The sequence below is a fragment of the Ovis canadensis genome, chromosome 1 (genome assembly GCF_042477335.2).
Source record: "Ovis canadensis isolate MfBH-ARS-UI-01 breed Bighorn chromosome 1, ARS-UI_OviCan_v2, whole genome shotgun sequence".
In the NCBI taxonomy this organism is placed as follows: domain Eukaryota; kingdom Metazoa; phylum Chordata; class Mammalia; order Artiodactyla; family Bovidae; genus Ovis; species Ovis canadensis.
The window spans coordinates 269670372-269685286 of record NC_091245.1 but is presented as its reverse complement, the minus strand read 5'-3'; the positions used below and the strand labels follow the sequence as shown (position 1 = coordinate 269685286).

The 14915-nt window shown below is 47.6% G+C and overlaps 1 protein-coding gene across 22 annotated transcripts in view; it reads right to left on the bottom strand.

Moving 5' to 3' along the window:
• The window catches only part of FBXO25 (F-box protein 25), a 32991-nt gene that overhangs the window by 1207 nt on the left and 16869 nt on the right, over positions 1-14915 (bottom strand). For 6 of the 22 annotated variants that reach the window (XM_069567348.1, XM_069567441.1, XM_069567358.1 and 3 more), the window contains 6 exons: positions 14590-14682; positions 12834-12927; positions 11038-11222; positions 5083-5265; positions 3803-3946; positions 146-172 (listed from right to left, as the gene is read on the bottom strand). In XM_069567348.1, the coding sequence (XP_069423449.1) occupies positions 146-172; positions 3803-3946; positions 5083-5265; positions 11038-11222; positions 12834-12927; positions 14590-14682 (726 nt within the window). The remainder of the gene's footprint in view (positions 1-145; positions 173-3802; positions 3947-5082; positions 5266-11037; positions 11223-12833; positions 12928-14589; positions 14683-14915) is intronic. The other 16 variants (XM_069567425.1, XM_069567493.1, XM_069567432.1 and 13 more) reach the window with 3 other exon arrangements.

The following is a 14915-nucleotide window of genomic DNA, read 5'->3' as shown; positions in this document are numbered from 1 at the left end:
AGCCTACACCCCTGGTCTAAAGGCAGCTCATGGGACCCCGATGGTGGCCAAGTAGGAAGGCCAGTCACACGTCAGCAGAGGCTGCGGCCTCACTGGCCCAGCCCCAGACAGGGGACGCGCACAGACGCAGGCAGAGAGGAGGTACCTCGAGTAATAAAGCAAGGCGGCAGTCCTGGAGGTGGCGGAGGAGGAGAGCAGTGAAGGGAGGAAAAAAGGGAAAACAGGGTTAGGAAGAGCCAGGCCACACCAAGACTCAGGCTGAACATGGATCACTTACGAAAACGACCAATGTCACTGGGCAGTGAAACCGAGGGGAGAGCTGCCCCCAAGGCCCCACACAGCAGCCGGAAGCCATAGGACCCACAGGCTTCTGGGACCGACCTGGCTTCCACCTCCTCCAGTCTTGGGCCCACAGCTGGTGAGACAGCAGAGCTAAGTGACCGTCACAACTTCACTGAGAACACGCAGAGCAGCAGGTCACACTGGGAACGTTTCTAGCAGGTTTCCCTGAAGCCCACTCACTCCCTCTTTACAGTCTGAGTCAGTGGAATTAAGTGAACAATGTAGGTTCCACGGGAGCCAGCTCCTTTCTGCTCACCCACGGTTTTCAACTCGAGGTCAGCAGCAACTTGGCGCTCTCACCACCAGCTGGCTGGCCCCCGGCCCTCACCACAGCCCGGGGGTCCGCGGGGCTGGCTGTCGGCACAGGGCGGGACCAGCGGCCTCCTGGCTCCCGCTGCACACTGCAGTGTGGGCCTGGCAGTGGACACAGTCCTGATCCCCGCTGTTGACTGCATTCACTCTGTCTGGCTTCCAGCCCACTCCACACCTGGCTTTAGCTGAAGTTCCTGAAAATCAGCTAGAGGACGGGGTGAGCACAGTGGCCTCACAGGAAGGCCACCCCATGGAAGGTAGAAAGACCTGAGCTGGGTCTGTGTGCAACTCCAAGACCTCCTTTTACCTTGCCGACGTTCCCCTAAAGGCAAAGCAGAAAACCTGACAGTGTCCAGAGAGTGAAGCCAGGTCAGACAGGATGGCTTGGGGCAGCTGGGGCGGCGGCGTGAGCTCGGGGCAGAGCCCCAGCCTATGTGTGTGGAAGAAGACAGGTCTGGTGGGACGCGGGCAGCACAGCCACAATGGGTATCGCCCCACTGTGGCTGAGCACCATGAAGCCTCCACACAGCTGGCCTGCCCTCACAGAGGCACCACGAAACTGGGCTGAGGCCTGCGGGGGCCAAGCTGTGTGTGGGGGTGCGGTGGCCAGCCGGGGGGCTTGCTCAGGAGCTGACACAAGCAGCAGGGTCCACCACAAATTCCAGACACTCGTCTTTTCCTTAAATTTCCACCCATAGACTCAGAAGAAAGTGGAATGGCCTCTGGGAGAAAAAGCTGCCATGCGACCCCACAGATGGACAGAGACAGTCCCCATGGCTGCACAGAGGTCAAGGCGCTCGGCCTTCAAGACTGTGAACAACGTTTCAGAGCCCAAAGGCCAGCAAGACACTCATTCTGAATTTTCATAAACAAAAGAATCTGTAGGCAAATTCTTCTGGAAACCCAAAAAATTACCTCTCAATTTTTAAAAATCCAGAACGCCCCTACTTCTTGATACTTCACCTGAACATTCTGTAAGTCAACACACAAAGCAGCGAGGGTGTTTCCCTGTTCACTACATCAGAGACAGCATTCTCAGATGGCCTGCCACATGCAAAGATGGGGACACACCACTGCTCCCAGTGTCTCCGGAATAAGCCTTTGGCTCGGGGGAAGCGGCATACAGAGCAGTGACCAAGATCGTCTCATCCACTGGCTCGGCCCTCAAGCTGCCACATGTCTGGGACCACCCTCTGTGTGCTGTGGCAGACTGGTTCACCTGTGTCCCGCCAGCACCCTAGCAAGACTGAGCGTGAGGTGCCCCTGGCCTGGAAGAACAGGTTCCACAGAACCACCACTGCAGCCGTGCAACACCTTTCCTCTTGTTAACTGTGCAAAACAAGCCGTGCCAGACTCCAAAACAAGTCAGAAATAAAGTGGTCTCCGGCTGGCCCCCTGCAGCACCAGCAATAAAGCCTTGTTAACACAGGGACTTCCACCGTACAACCACAGGGGTACAGGTGAAAAAAAAGCCCACGTTATCATGTATATAACCTGAAATGAAAACAATTTAAAGTAGTCATTTGTTTTTCAGGAGTTTAGAGTTTGCCTCATAATCCAGCCAACAAATTACAGATAAACAGAAAACAAAAAACAGCCACGGTGCTTCAGACCAGGCAGAAGACACGTGGCCCCGTGGCCCCACGGGAGGACCCCGAGCAGCAGGGGCAGACGGCCTGTCACCCTTCTCCCCAGTGAAATTTCACAACGTTAACAAGTTCAGGCTCAAGGCAAACTACGGAAATGGTCTTTCTAAGAGGAGGTGAACAGAAGCACCCGTATCTCCCCCAGAAAATTGTTTTTATCAGAGACTGGAGAGGAGAGGAAGGGACCAGAGAGGAAGAGGATGGGCCTGACAACTGCGGACACAGCTCAGTCTCCACAAGAACCAGACATGCTAAGCTCGGCTCAAAAAAACAGGAGGAGCCTGGGCACTTCCATGGGCCTCTCCTCTGCTCCAGGGCTGTGCTATGAGGAAAGCCCCGGGAGGCACCACTGCTGGAGGTCCTGACTGTGGCGCAGAGGCCAAGTGTGGAAAATGGGGGTGGGGGTGGCCTCCCTTGACTTCCAGAAGAGGCGGGGATCCCGACCCTCCTCTCAGGCCGGGCCATGAGAACAGGGGGAAGCAGCCTGCCAGGACTCGGGCCGCAGCACAGTCAGCATGCTCGTGGCCAGGGGCCAGGTCATGCCCTACCATCCTGCACCAGATGAGGTTTGGTGGCCCCAATTTCAGGTCCAACCACAGTTCTGATTTGGTGAACCTGCCCCTGGCCCCAGTCCCTGGTGAGACACCATCATGTCATCACACTCTACACTCGGGTGGACAGTCCCTGGTGAGACGCCATCATGTCATCACACTCTACCCAGAAAGACATCCCTGGTGAGACACCTTCATGTCATCACACTTTATACCCAGACAGACATCCCTGGTGAGACCCCATCATGTCATCACACTCTACACTCGGGTGGACAGTCCCCGGTGACACGCCATCGTGTCATCACACTCTATACCCAGAAAGACATCCCTGGTGAGACGCCTTGATGTCATCACACTCTATACCTGGATGGACATCCCTGGTGAGACCCCATCATGTCATCACACTCTATACCTGGATAGACATCCCTGGTGAGACACCATCATGTCATCTCACGCTACACTCGGGTGGACATCCCCAGTGAGACGCCATCATGTCATCACATGCTATACCCAGAAAGACATCCCTGGTGAGACACCTTCATGTCATCACACTCTACCCTTGGGTGGACATCCCCAGTGAGACACCATCATGTCATCACACTCTATAACCGGATGGACATCCCTGGTGAGACGCCATCATGTCGTCACATGCTACACTTGGGTGGACAGTCCCTGGTAAGATGCCATCATGTCATCACACTCTATACCCAGACAGACATCCCTGGTGAGACCCCATCATGTCATCACACTCCATACTCAGGTGGACAGTCCCTATTGAGATGCCATCATGTCATCACACTCTACCCTAGGGTGGACAGTCCCTATTGAGAAACCATATCATCACACACTCTACGCTAGGGGGGACAGTCCCTATTGGGACACCATCATGTCATCACTCACTACTCCCAGCTGGACAGTATGTCTCTCCAGCAGCACAGGTGCTATCCTTACCTTCCAGAAGAGGATGCTGCAATGCCGGCAGAAGTGCAAGGTGTCTCCGTACTGCTCCTTGGTGGGGTAGTGCTTCTGAAGCGTAAAATACATCAGCTTCCACTCCACATGGCCTTTTTCTGAAAGGATCAAGTGTCTACAAAACTAGACAAACAGACCTCTGTTCAGAAGCAGATGACTTGCATAGCAGCGTCATGTGCACAACAACTTTAAAAGGCCACACACTGCAGGAAACATTCAATTATCTGAAATTAAATTTGAGCTGAATCTATACAATGGAATACCATGCAGCTGTTCAACAGACTTAAAGGTTTTTATCTGGAGCGATGTCCATGATGTCTATTAAGTTAAAAATAAGTTACATGTTATCGAGTGTGACAGGGACTGGTAACCAGAATGCAGAAAGTATCCAAATACAAAATGGGCAAAGGATTTGGAGACACACACAAACAGGCAGCAAGCACATGAAAAGATGCTCGGTGTCTTGGGCCCCAGAGATGGCAGGAGGTGGCACCTCACACCCTACGGGGCAGCGACCACACCCTCAGAGGAACAGGCACGGATGGGATGCTGAGCAGGCGGGCTTGGGCGTGGCCAGGGGCTGCCCGACGCAGCAGCATCTTCATGGTTCCTCACAATGTTACCCTCCACTCGGGAGCCCCGTGCCCCCCAGGAGAAGGCGACCACGGTGGCCCTGTGGCCTGGCTGTGCCCGACCCTCACCCTCTGATCCAGCCGGGAACCTGCTTGCTGCCTCCACCACCTGACTTTCTCCTGGATAGGTACGTGACCCCTCAAGTCTGCGAGCCTGTGTCTGAGGAGTCACATGACATCTGGCCCTCCCTGGGGCCTCCCTGGGGCAAGACTGACTGCTTTGGCCCTGCACGCTGCTGTGTGTGTCATGGGCACCCAGCTGGCGGTGCTGTGCTCCAGAAGCCACACAGCGCGGGGGTGGCAGGGAGGGGCAGCGAGCGATAAGTGGGAGACACACAGCATCCACCAGAACCTAAGGCTGGCCCCATCCTGGGAGGGCAAGGTGCAGGGAGCAGGTGCCTACCGTGAGTCTCTGAGGGGACACGCTGCCTGGAGAGGGGCCTCCAGTTACAGGAAAGACTAATGGCCCATCCTTGACAGGAAGAAACTGCCCGGTTCTGCTGCTCTGTTCTGGGTCATTTTTAAAATTATGGCTTTTTCCATTGAAAAGCAGGCTTTCCCGTAGTGATTCTAGCCCACTCCCTGAAGCAGCCAGGCTCGGCCATCAGGGCCGCAACGCCCACTCACCTGCTTCTCCCCAAAGTGGTACTGGCAGAGCTTCTTCCACAGCTGCCGGTCCTCGCTGAGCGCGGACAGTGTCGGGGTCACCTGACCCAAGGTGACGATGTCCCAGCCATCCGAGAGCCTGTACAGGATGTTGCTGAGCATGTGCACGGGGAGGTCGCTGAGTGTCAGGCCACTGTCCACCTGCTGGGATGGCCCGCACACTTACTCCAGCGGGGATGCGGGAGCACGTCGGTCACAGTGCCGTCTCCCTCCTCCCCACTCCTGCCAGATGACATGCTGCAGCGACCCTGGCTGGACCTGGGGCCCCGGACACTGACACCCGAGTCCCAGAGTACACCGGGTGACGTGGCGTCAGTGCACGCCAGGGACTTGGGGACAGTGGCACCTGGGGCACATGGCCTGGTCACAGTCTGGAAAGCAGACACCCCACATGTGTCTTACAAGCGAGTGGCCCTCTCAGCACAAGCCCCTGAGCATGGGAATGAGGCTGCCTGGACATGGAATGTCAAATCACCCCTGCTAACTGCAGGGCCTTAGCTAGGGAATCATCACTCCCTATAAATCTCGCATTTACATGACAAATACATGGCCCAAGGTCACCTCTGAACCCAACCACAGATAAACCAAACACAATCTAACACACTTTGGTGAATGGGGTCAACATTTCTCTTGGTGAAACCAGTTATCAGAATAAACACAAAACATCCAAGACAGCAAGAAATGGAGATGAAATCACCAACCCCGAGAAGCAACAGCAGGTGAACAGAGTCACCACTATACGGTGCAGTCTTAATTTACCCAGTGTTATTCTAGTCTAAAATATCTAATCTAGTAGAATAACGGAGGCAGAAGATAGGATTAGTGAAATAGAAGATAGAATGGTAGAAATAAATGAATCAGAGAGGAAACAAGAAAAACGAATTAAAAGAAATGAGGACAATCTCAGAGACCTCCAGGACAATATGAAACGCTCCAACATTCGAATTATAGGAGTCCCAGAAGAAGAAGACAGAAAGAAAGATCATGATAAAATCCTTGAGGAGATAATAGTTGAAAACTTCCCTAAAATGGGGAAGGAAATAATCACCCAAGTCCAAGAAACTCAGAGAGTTCCAAATAGGATAAACCCAAGGCGAAACACCCCAAGACACATATTAATCAAATTAACAAAGATCAAACACAAAGAACAAATATTAAAAGCAGCAAGGGAAAAACAACAAATAACACACAAGGGGATTCCCATAAGGATAACAGCTGATCTTTCAATAGAAACTCTTCAGGCCAGGAGGGAATGGCAAGACATACTTAAAGTGATGAAAGACAATAACCTACAGCCCAGATTACTGTACCCAGCAAGGATCTCATTCAAATACGAAAGAGAAATCAAAAGCTTTACAGACAAGCAAAAGCTGAGAGAATTCAGCACCACCAAACCAGCTCTCCAACAAATTCTAAAGGATATTCTCTAGACAGGAAACACGAAAAGGGTGTATAAACCCGAACCCAAAACAATAAAGTAAATGGTAACGGGATCATACTTACCAATAATTACCTTAAACGTAAATGGGTTGAACGCCCCAACCAAAAGACAAAGACTGGCCGAATGGATACAAAAACAAGACCCCTCTATATGCTGCTTACAAGAGACCCACCTCAAAACAAGGGACACATACAGACTGAAAGTGAAGGGCTGGAAAAAGATATAGAGACCAAAAGAAAGCAGGAGTGGCAATACTCATATCCGATAAAATAGACTTTAAAACAAAGGCTGTGAAAAGAGACAAAGAAGGCCACTACATAATGATCAAAGGAACAATCCAAGAAGAAGATGTAACAATTATAAATATATATGCACCCAATATAGGAGCACCACAATATGTAAGACAAATGCTAACAAGTATGAAAGGGGAAATCAACAATAACACAATAATAGTGGGAGACTTTAATACCCCACTCACACCTATGGACAGATCAACTAAACAGAAAATTAACAAAGAAACGCAAACTTTAAATGATACATTAGATCAGTTAGACCTAATTGATATCTATAGGACATTTCACCCCAAATCAATGAATTTCACCTTTTTTTCAAGTGCTCATGGAACCTTCTCCAGGACAGATCACATCCTGGGCCATAAATCTAAACTTGATAAATTCAAAAAAATCTAAATCATTCCAAGCATCTTTTCTGACCATAATGCATTAAGATTAGATCTCAATTACAGGAGAAAAACTATTAAAAATTCCAACATATGGAGGTTGAACAACACACTTCTGAATAACCAACAAATCACAGAAGAAATCAAAAAAGAAATCAAAATATGCATAGAAACGAATGAAAATGAAAACACAACAACCCAAAACCTGTGGGACACTATAAAAGCAGTGCTAAGAGGAAAGTTCAAAGCAATACAGGCATACCTCAAGAAACAAGAAAAAAGTCAAATAAATAACCTAACTCTACAACTAAAGCAACTAGAAAAGGAAGAATTGGAGAACCCCAGAGTTAGTAGAAGGAAAGAAATCTTAAAAATTAGGGCAGAAATAAATGCAAAAGAAACAAAAGAGACCATAGCAAAAATCAACAAAGCCAAAAGCTGGTTCTTTGAAAGGATAAATAAAATTGACAAACCATTAGCCAGACTCATCAAGAAGCAAAGAGAGAAAAATCAAATCAATAAAATTAGAAATGAAAATGGAGAGATCACAACAGACAACACAGAAATACAAAGGATCATCAGAGACTACTATCAGCAGTTGTATGCCAATAAAATGGACAACGTGGAAGAAATGGACAAATTCTTAGAAAAGTACAATTTTCCCAAACTGAACCAGGAAGAAATAGAAAATCTTAACAGACCCATCACAAGCACGGAAATTGAAACGGTAATCAGAAAGCTTCCAGCAAACAAAAGCCCAGGTCCAGACGGCTTCACAGCTGAATTCTACCAAAAATTTAGAGAAGAGCTAACACCTATCCTACTCAAACTCTTCCAGAAAATTGCAGAGGAAGGTAAACTTCCAAACTCATTCTATGAGGCCACCATCACCCTAATACCAAAACCTGACAAAGATGTCACAAAAAAGAAAACTACAGGCCAATATCACTGATGAACATAGATGCAAAAATCCTCAACAAAATTCTAGCAATCAGAATCCAACAACACATTAAAAAGATCATACACCATGACCAAGTAGGCTTTATCCCAGGGATGCAAGGATTCTTCAATATCCGCAAATCAATCAATGTAATTCACCACATTAACAAATTGAAAAATAAAAGCCATATGATTATCTCAATAGATGCAGAGAAGGCCTTTGACAAAATTCAACATCCATTTATGATAAAAACTCTCCAGAAAGCAGGAATAGAAGGAACATACATCAACATAATAAAAGCTATATATGACAAACCCACAGCAAACATTATCCTCAATGGTGAAAAATTGAAAGCATTTCCCCTAAAGTCAGGAACAAGACAAGGGTGTCCACTTTCACCACTACTATTCAACATAGTTCTGGAAGTTTTGGCCACAGCAATCAGAGCAGAAAAAGAAATAAAAGGAATCCAAATTGGAAAAGAAGAAGTAAAACTCTCACTGTTTGCAGATGACATGATCCTCTACATGGAAAACCCTAAAGACTCCACCAGAAAATTACTAGAGCTCATCAATGAATATAGTAAAGTTGCAGGATATAAAATCAACACACAGAAATCCCTTGCATTCCTATACACTAATAATGAGAAAGTAGAAAAAGAAATTAAGGAAAATATTCCATTCACCATTGCAACGAAAAGAATAAAATACTTAGGAATATATCTACCTAAAGAAACTAAAGACCTATATATAGAAAACTATAAAACACTGATGAAAGAAATCAAAGAGGACACTAACAGATGGAGAAATATACCATGTTCATGGATTGGAAGACTCAATATAGTGAAAATGAGGATACTACCCAAAGCAATTTACAAATTCAATGCAATCCCTATCAAGCTACCAGCCATATTTTTCACAGAACTAGAACAAATAATTTCAAGATTTGTATGGAAATACAAAAAACCTCGAATAGCCAAAGCAATCTTGAGAAAGAAGGATGGAACTGGAGGAATCAACTTGCCTGACTTCAGGCTCTACTACAAAGCCACAGTCATCAAGACAGTATGGTACTGGCACAAAGACAGACATATAGATCAATGGAACAAAATAGAAAGCCCAGAGATAAATCCACACACATATGGACACCTTATCTTTGACAAAGGAGGCAAGAATATACAATGGAGTAAAGACAATCTCTTTAACAAGCGGTGCTGGGAAAACTGGTCAACCACTTGTAAAAGAATGAAACTAGATCACTTTCTAACACCGCACACAAAAATAAACTCTAAATGGATTAAAGATCTAAATGTAAGATCAGAAACTATAAAACTCCTAGAGGAGAACATAGGCAAAACACTCTCAGACATAAATCACAGCAGGATCCTCTATGATCCACCTCCCAGAATTCTGGAAATAAAAGCAAAAATAAACAAATGGGATCTAATTAAAATTAAAAGCTTCTGCACAACAAAGGAAACTATAAGCAAGGTGAAAAGACAGCCTTCTGAATGGGAGAAAATAATAGCAAATGAAGCAACTGACAAACAACTAATCTCAAAAATATACAAGCAACTGATGCAGCTCAATTCCAGAAAAATAAACGACCCAATCAAAAAATGGGCCAAAGAACTAAATAGACATTTCTCCAAAGAAGACATACGGATGGCTAACAAACACATGAAAAGATGCTCAACATCACTCATTATCAGAGAAATGCAAATCAAAACCACAATGAGGTACCACTTTACACCAGTCAGAATGGCTGCGATCCAAAAATCTGCAAGCAATAAATGCTGGAGAGGGTGTGGAGAAAAGGGAACCCTCCTACACTGTTGGTGGGAATGCAAACTAGTACAGCCACTATGGAGAACAGTGTGGAGATTCCTTAAAAAATTGCAAATAGAACTACCTTATGACCCAGCAATCCCACTTCTGGGCATACACACCAAGGAAACCAGAACTGAAAGAGACACATGTACCCCAATGTTCATTGCAGCACTGTTTATAATAGCCAGGACATGGAAACAACCTAGATGTCCATCAGCAAATGAATGGATAAGAAAGCTGTGGTACATATACACAATGGAGTATTACTCAGCCGTTAAAAAGAATTCATTTGAATCAGTTCTGATGAGATGGATGAAACTGGAGCCGATTATACAGAGTGAAGTAAGCCAGAAAGAAAAACACCAATACAGTATACTAACACATATATATGGAATTTAGGAAGATGGCAATGACGACCCTGTATGCAAGACAGGAAAAAAGACACAGATGTGTATAACGGACTTTTGGACTCAGAGGGAGAGGGAGAGGGTGGGATGATATGGGAGAATGGGAATTCTAACATGTATACTATCATGTAAGAATTGAATCGCCAGTCTATGTCTGATGCAGGGTGCAGCATGCTTGGGGCTGGTGCATGGGGATGACCCAGAGAGATGTTGTGGGGAGGGAGGTGGCGGGGGGGGCGTTCATGTTTGGGAACGCATGTAAGAATTAAAGATTTTAAAATTTAAAAAATAAAAAACTTAAAAAAAAAAATTAAAAAAATAAATAAATAAATAAAATATCTAATCTGCTGTCAAGGTAAATTAATTTACCACCTCATCACCCATAGGACCAGCTGTTTTTAATAATTACCATCCCCACTGTCTTTCCAGTGACACCTATAAGCCATTAAAGTCTTTTGGCCTGAATCCATCTTACGACAGTTTAATATGTATTCAGGAAATGTAAAGAGAAAGAAACCTTTAGAAAAGCTGTGATAGTCTTCCACATACACTTAGAAGTCTCAATGGCTTCTGTGATGTAACAGCAGAGACTACTCACTAGCAGGCCAGAAAGCACATACCTCCGTCATCTGAAGATTCTGCAGCTGCTGCTGCCAGCGGAGAACGGTCTCCAATCGGCAAATCCAGATGTTGATGTTTCCCACCAGCACGGACTTCCCTACTCCTCGGATCAGAATGCACAGGGTGGAGCTGAGGTCTTGGAGAAGATCCTTGATCAGGCGAGGATTTTGGTGGTCACCAAGAACTGCAATAAACAAAAACGAAACAATGCAACGGTACAGGCAGCCCCCACTGTCAAAAATGACCTGCTTCCGGGCTTCCCTGGTGGCTCAGTGAAGGATCCATCTGCCAATGCAGGAGAGCCACGGGTTTGCTCCTGGATCCAGGAAGGTTCCACACGCCTCAGAGCAACTCAGCCTGTGAGCCACAACTATCCAGCCCGTGCTCCAGAGCCTGGGAGCCACAGCTGCTGAGCCCATGGGCTGCAGCTATTGAGGCCTGAAAGCCCGAGAGCCTGTGCTCGCCAACAGGAGAAGTGGCCACGATGAGAAGCCCACGCGCCACGGCCAGAGAGGAGGCCCGCCCTCCGCAACCAGAGAAAAGCCCGTGCGGCAGCAGGGCCTGGCGCAGCCGAAAGTGACGGAGCAAGTGGCTTTCAAATGGCCTGCTTCCGCACCCACGGGCCTCTCAACAGACACCACAGGTAAACAGAGTGTGGCTCATACACACAGTGCACTACCGCTCAGCCTCAAACAGGGCAGGAATGCTGACACGCGTCACGTGAAACCCGAAGACCCTATGATAAGAACCAGTCACAAATGGACAAGCGTTGTTTGATGCTCCTGATATGAGGCCCTTGGAACAGTCAAATTCACAGAGCATGTAGATGGCAGGTGCTGGGGAGGCGGGATTAGTGTGTATGAGGACAGTGTGTCAGTTCTGCGGACAGCGTGTCACCACTGTGGTGGCCACAGCCGCAGGGACGCGCATGTCAGTTCTGCATTTAACGTGTCGCCGCTGTGCAGGCCACAGCTGCAGTGATGTGACTATGCTCAGTGCCACCGAGCTGTGTACTCGAGATGCACAGGGAAGATGGTATTTTATGTATATTTCACCACAAAAAGAAAATAATGATCTAATTTCACTGCATATCCAAAGTGGCATCATTTTTGAGATATCACAAGTATGATGAGATTTGAAAACTTCCAAATGCTGTCTAATAGTGTATTTGTGGTTGAGTCTACAATTTTGTCTTTAAAACCATCTCTACTTTCTTTTATACTTAATCATAAATAGAACTGATAGTTAAAATGGCACATATATGCATAAACTCTTAAAGTTCCATTTATTATTGGCCATTAACTAATCAAGACAAACATTAAGTTAAAAAGAAAACTACAGGCTTATCTGATGCATAAGAACTAAGTCACAACCTTGCTAATTACAGAATCACTATACAGCAAAAGTGAGCCATGACTAGTTAACCATGAAGGAGTACGCATCCGTTTTAAAACTCAGGGATTACTTTCTCAGGGACTTCCCTGCCAGCCCAGTGGCTAAGACTGCACTTCCAATGCAGGAAGCATGGGCTCAATCCCTGGTGGGGGAACTAAGATCCCACACGCCTCAAGGTGTACCCCTCAACCTGTCTTTCTCATTACAATATATTCTTCTGTGTCCAAAAGCATCTTTTAAAGAACACCACCAAGAACATCAAGTACCAAGCAGCCAACCTGAGCCCATCACATTATCTGACACCATCAATACTGGGGGTAAGTCAAAGAAAAAGCCAATCTCCTTGTACTAAGTTTCTAACTAAGACTGAGATCAGTAGAAACTCCAGTGCTCGCCTTACCCTTCTGAACGATCTTATCCAGGATGTTGAAGTAGTTCTTCTGGGCCACACCACTCAGCGAGGTCAGCTGGGACTTTGCAATCAGCTGCAACAGCTTGTGGGGGGAGGTGGTTACAGGTGAGCATCACCTCAGAAGGGAAGCCCACCTCCCCACCCCAGTAACCAGAGAAGAAAGCAAAGGGTATAGGTAGGGCTGCTGCTCACCCTCCGCCCTCCAGTCCCGGCTGGTGTCCCGGCCACCCCTGCTGCACTCTGTGCCCCCTCTGACCGCCCCAGCCTCACAAGAGCCAGGCCTTCCCTGATGGCCCCCCAGCACATCTGTCCCTCTGTCTGTCCCTCCAGCTTCCTTGCCAGTGCTGCCCTCCCACTGCTCCTGCACGTCCATTTAGCCCCGATGTCCACCTGCCTCCCAGGCCCCCCCTCTGTCAGAGGCTGGCTGTTCTCAGCACACGGAAACTGTTGCATCCCTCCTCAGCTCTGCGGGAGGAGAGGTCCTGGTGGCCGACAGGGAGGCCAGCGGGGAGGACGCGGCGGCAGGGCTAGCTTCTCGGTCACAGAGCTGCCCCTCCCCTCTGCAAGTCAGGGACACCGGTCATCACAAACACCACTCATCTGTAGGAGTCTCCAGTGACCCACGCCCAGCTCTGTGCACCGGATCAGGAGCCCCGGGTCAGCCCATCCCGCCCCCTCACATCCTGTGGCTGCTGTGCCCGCGCAGCCCTCACTGTGGCCACGCCTGTCTGCGGTGCTGGGCAGACCAGCACCTGCACCCACCCGTTCATCTGTGGCCCGTACTGCTCCTGAGCAATCTGAGCCCCTCTGGGTGAGCCGCAAACACATTCCAGAACCCCGATCACATCTGCTCTTGTGTCTCTGAAAAGGGGTTCTTCATCCCTCCTCTCCAGCCCTCCCTGCTGCCTCTGTCAGTTGCAGAGGGAGCAGAGAAAGGGCCAACTCACACACACTTACACACTCTCGCACATACTCACACTACTGTGTTGACTGTGGAGGCCAAAACGACAAACATGACAATCACAAGATAACTGCTGGGGAGGATCACGCCACTAATTCTAGTGTGTCTATACACGTGTCCTGTGCCGCAGTGATTACAGAAACCACACCCCAGGCCCAGCTGGAGGTCACGTAACCAGCCAGCGCTCTGTCCTTACAGGAGCATTCCTACAGGCCGAGTACGCACCACAGCCTCGTGGCACTATTAAAAATCCCAATTAACAGTTTCATGACTCATCACTTACTCTTGGCCTAGGACAGTCAGGTGAGTAAACTTGCTAGGCAAATAAACACAAACAATAAATGGAATATAGAGTGAGATCCCTTATTTTCTGAATTCAGGAAAAGGTAAAAATTTCTTCTAAAAATGTATCATTAACACAATAAGGCTTCTATGCAGCTCTGCTCTGTATCAATTCTCTTCTCTCCACTACCTTGCTCCCCTCTATCGAGCAGGGCTCCTGCTCTGGGAAAAACACAAAGTAGAAAATGCATATGAAACCACCGGGCAAGAAACCCTGAGAGAAACTCCCGCTTCTCCTTCTGTCTCCAACGTGACACGTGAAGTGGGCTGGAGGGCGCTTCGATCCTCCTCCTCCTGACCCCCACCCCTATCCCATGGTTTTCCACCAGGAACAACCACAGCTTTTCGCAGCTGCCAAAAGCATCTTAAACATGTGACATGATAATCTTTAGGGCGCAACCACTCCACGTGTCCTCCGGTGGCTGTGAAATGAATACTCACCCTGACCACGTAATTGAACCTTCGGATGTCCTGGATCGCACTCGAGAAGTCTAAGCGATTAAAAGCTTCTCCCAAAGTACAGTAGCCGTGTCTCTGGGAAAACAGACACAAGTTCCATCAAATCAGCCAACCGGGCAAAATGAATGGGCAGCTAATGGGAAGCAGTCTGTGCAACTATTTTTTTTTAATTTTTGCAAAGGATATTCATTTTTACTATGATTTATTCCATATTTAGATTTAATATTAGAGTAAAATTAAAGCCATTCTAAGTCTTTCATTTATGTGCAATCAATTATGTATATGCATCGATGTATATGCATCGACAC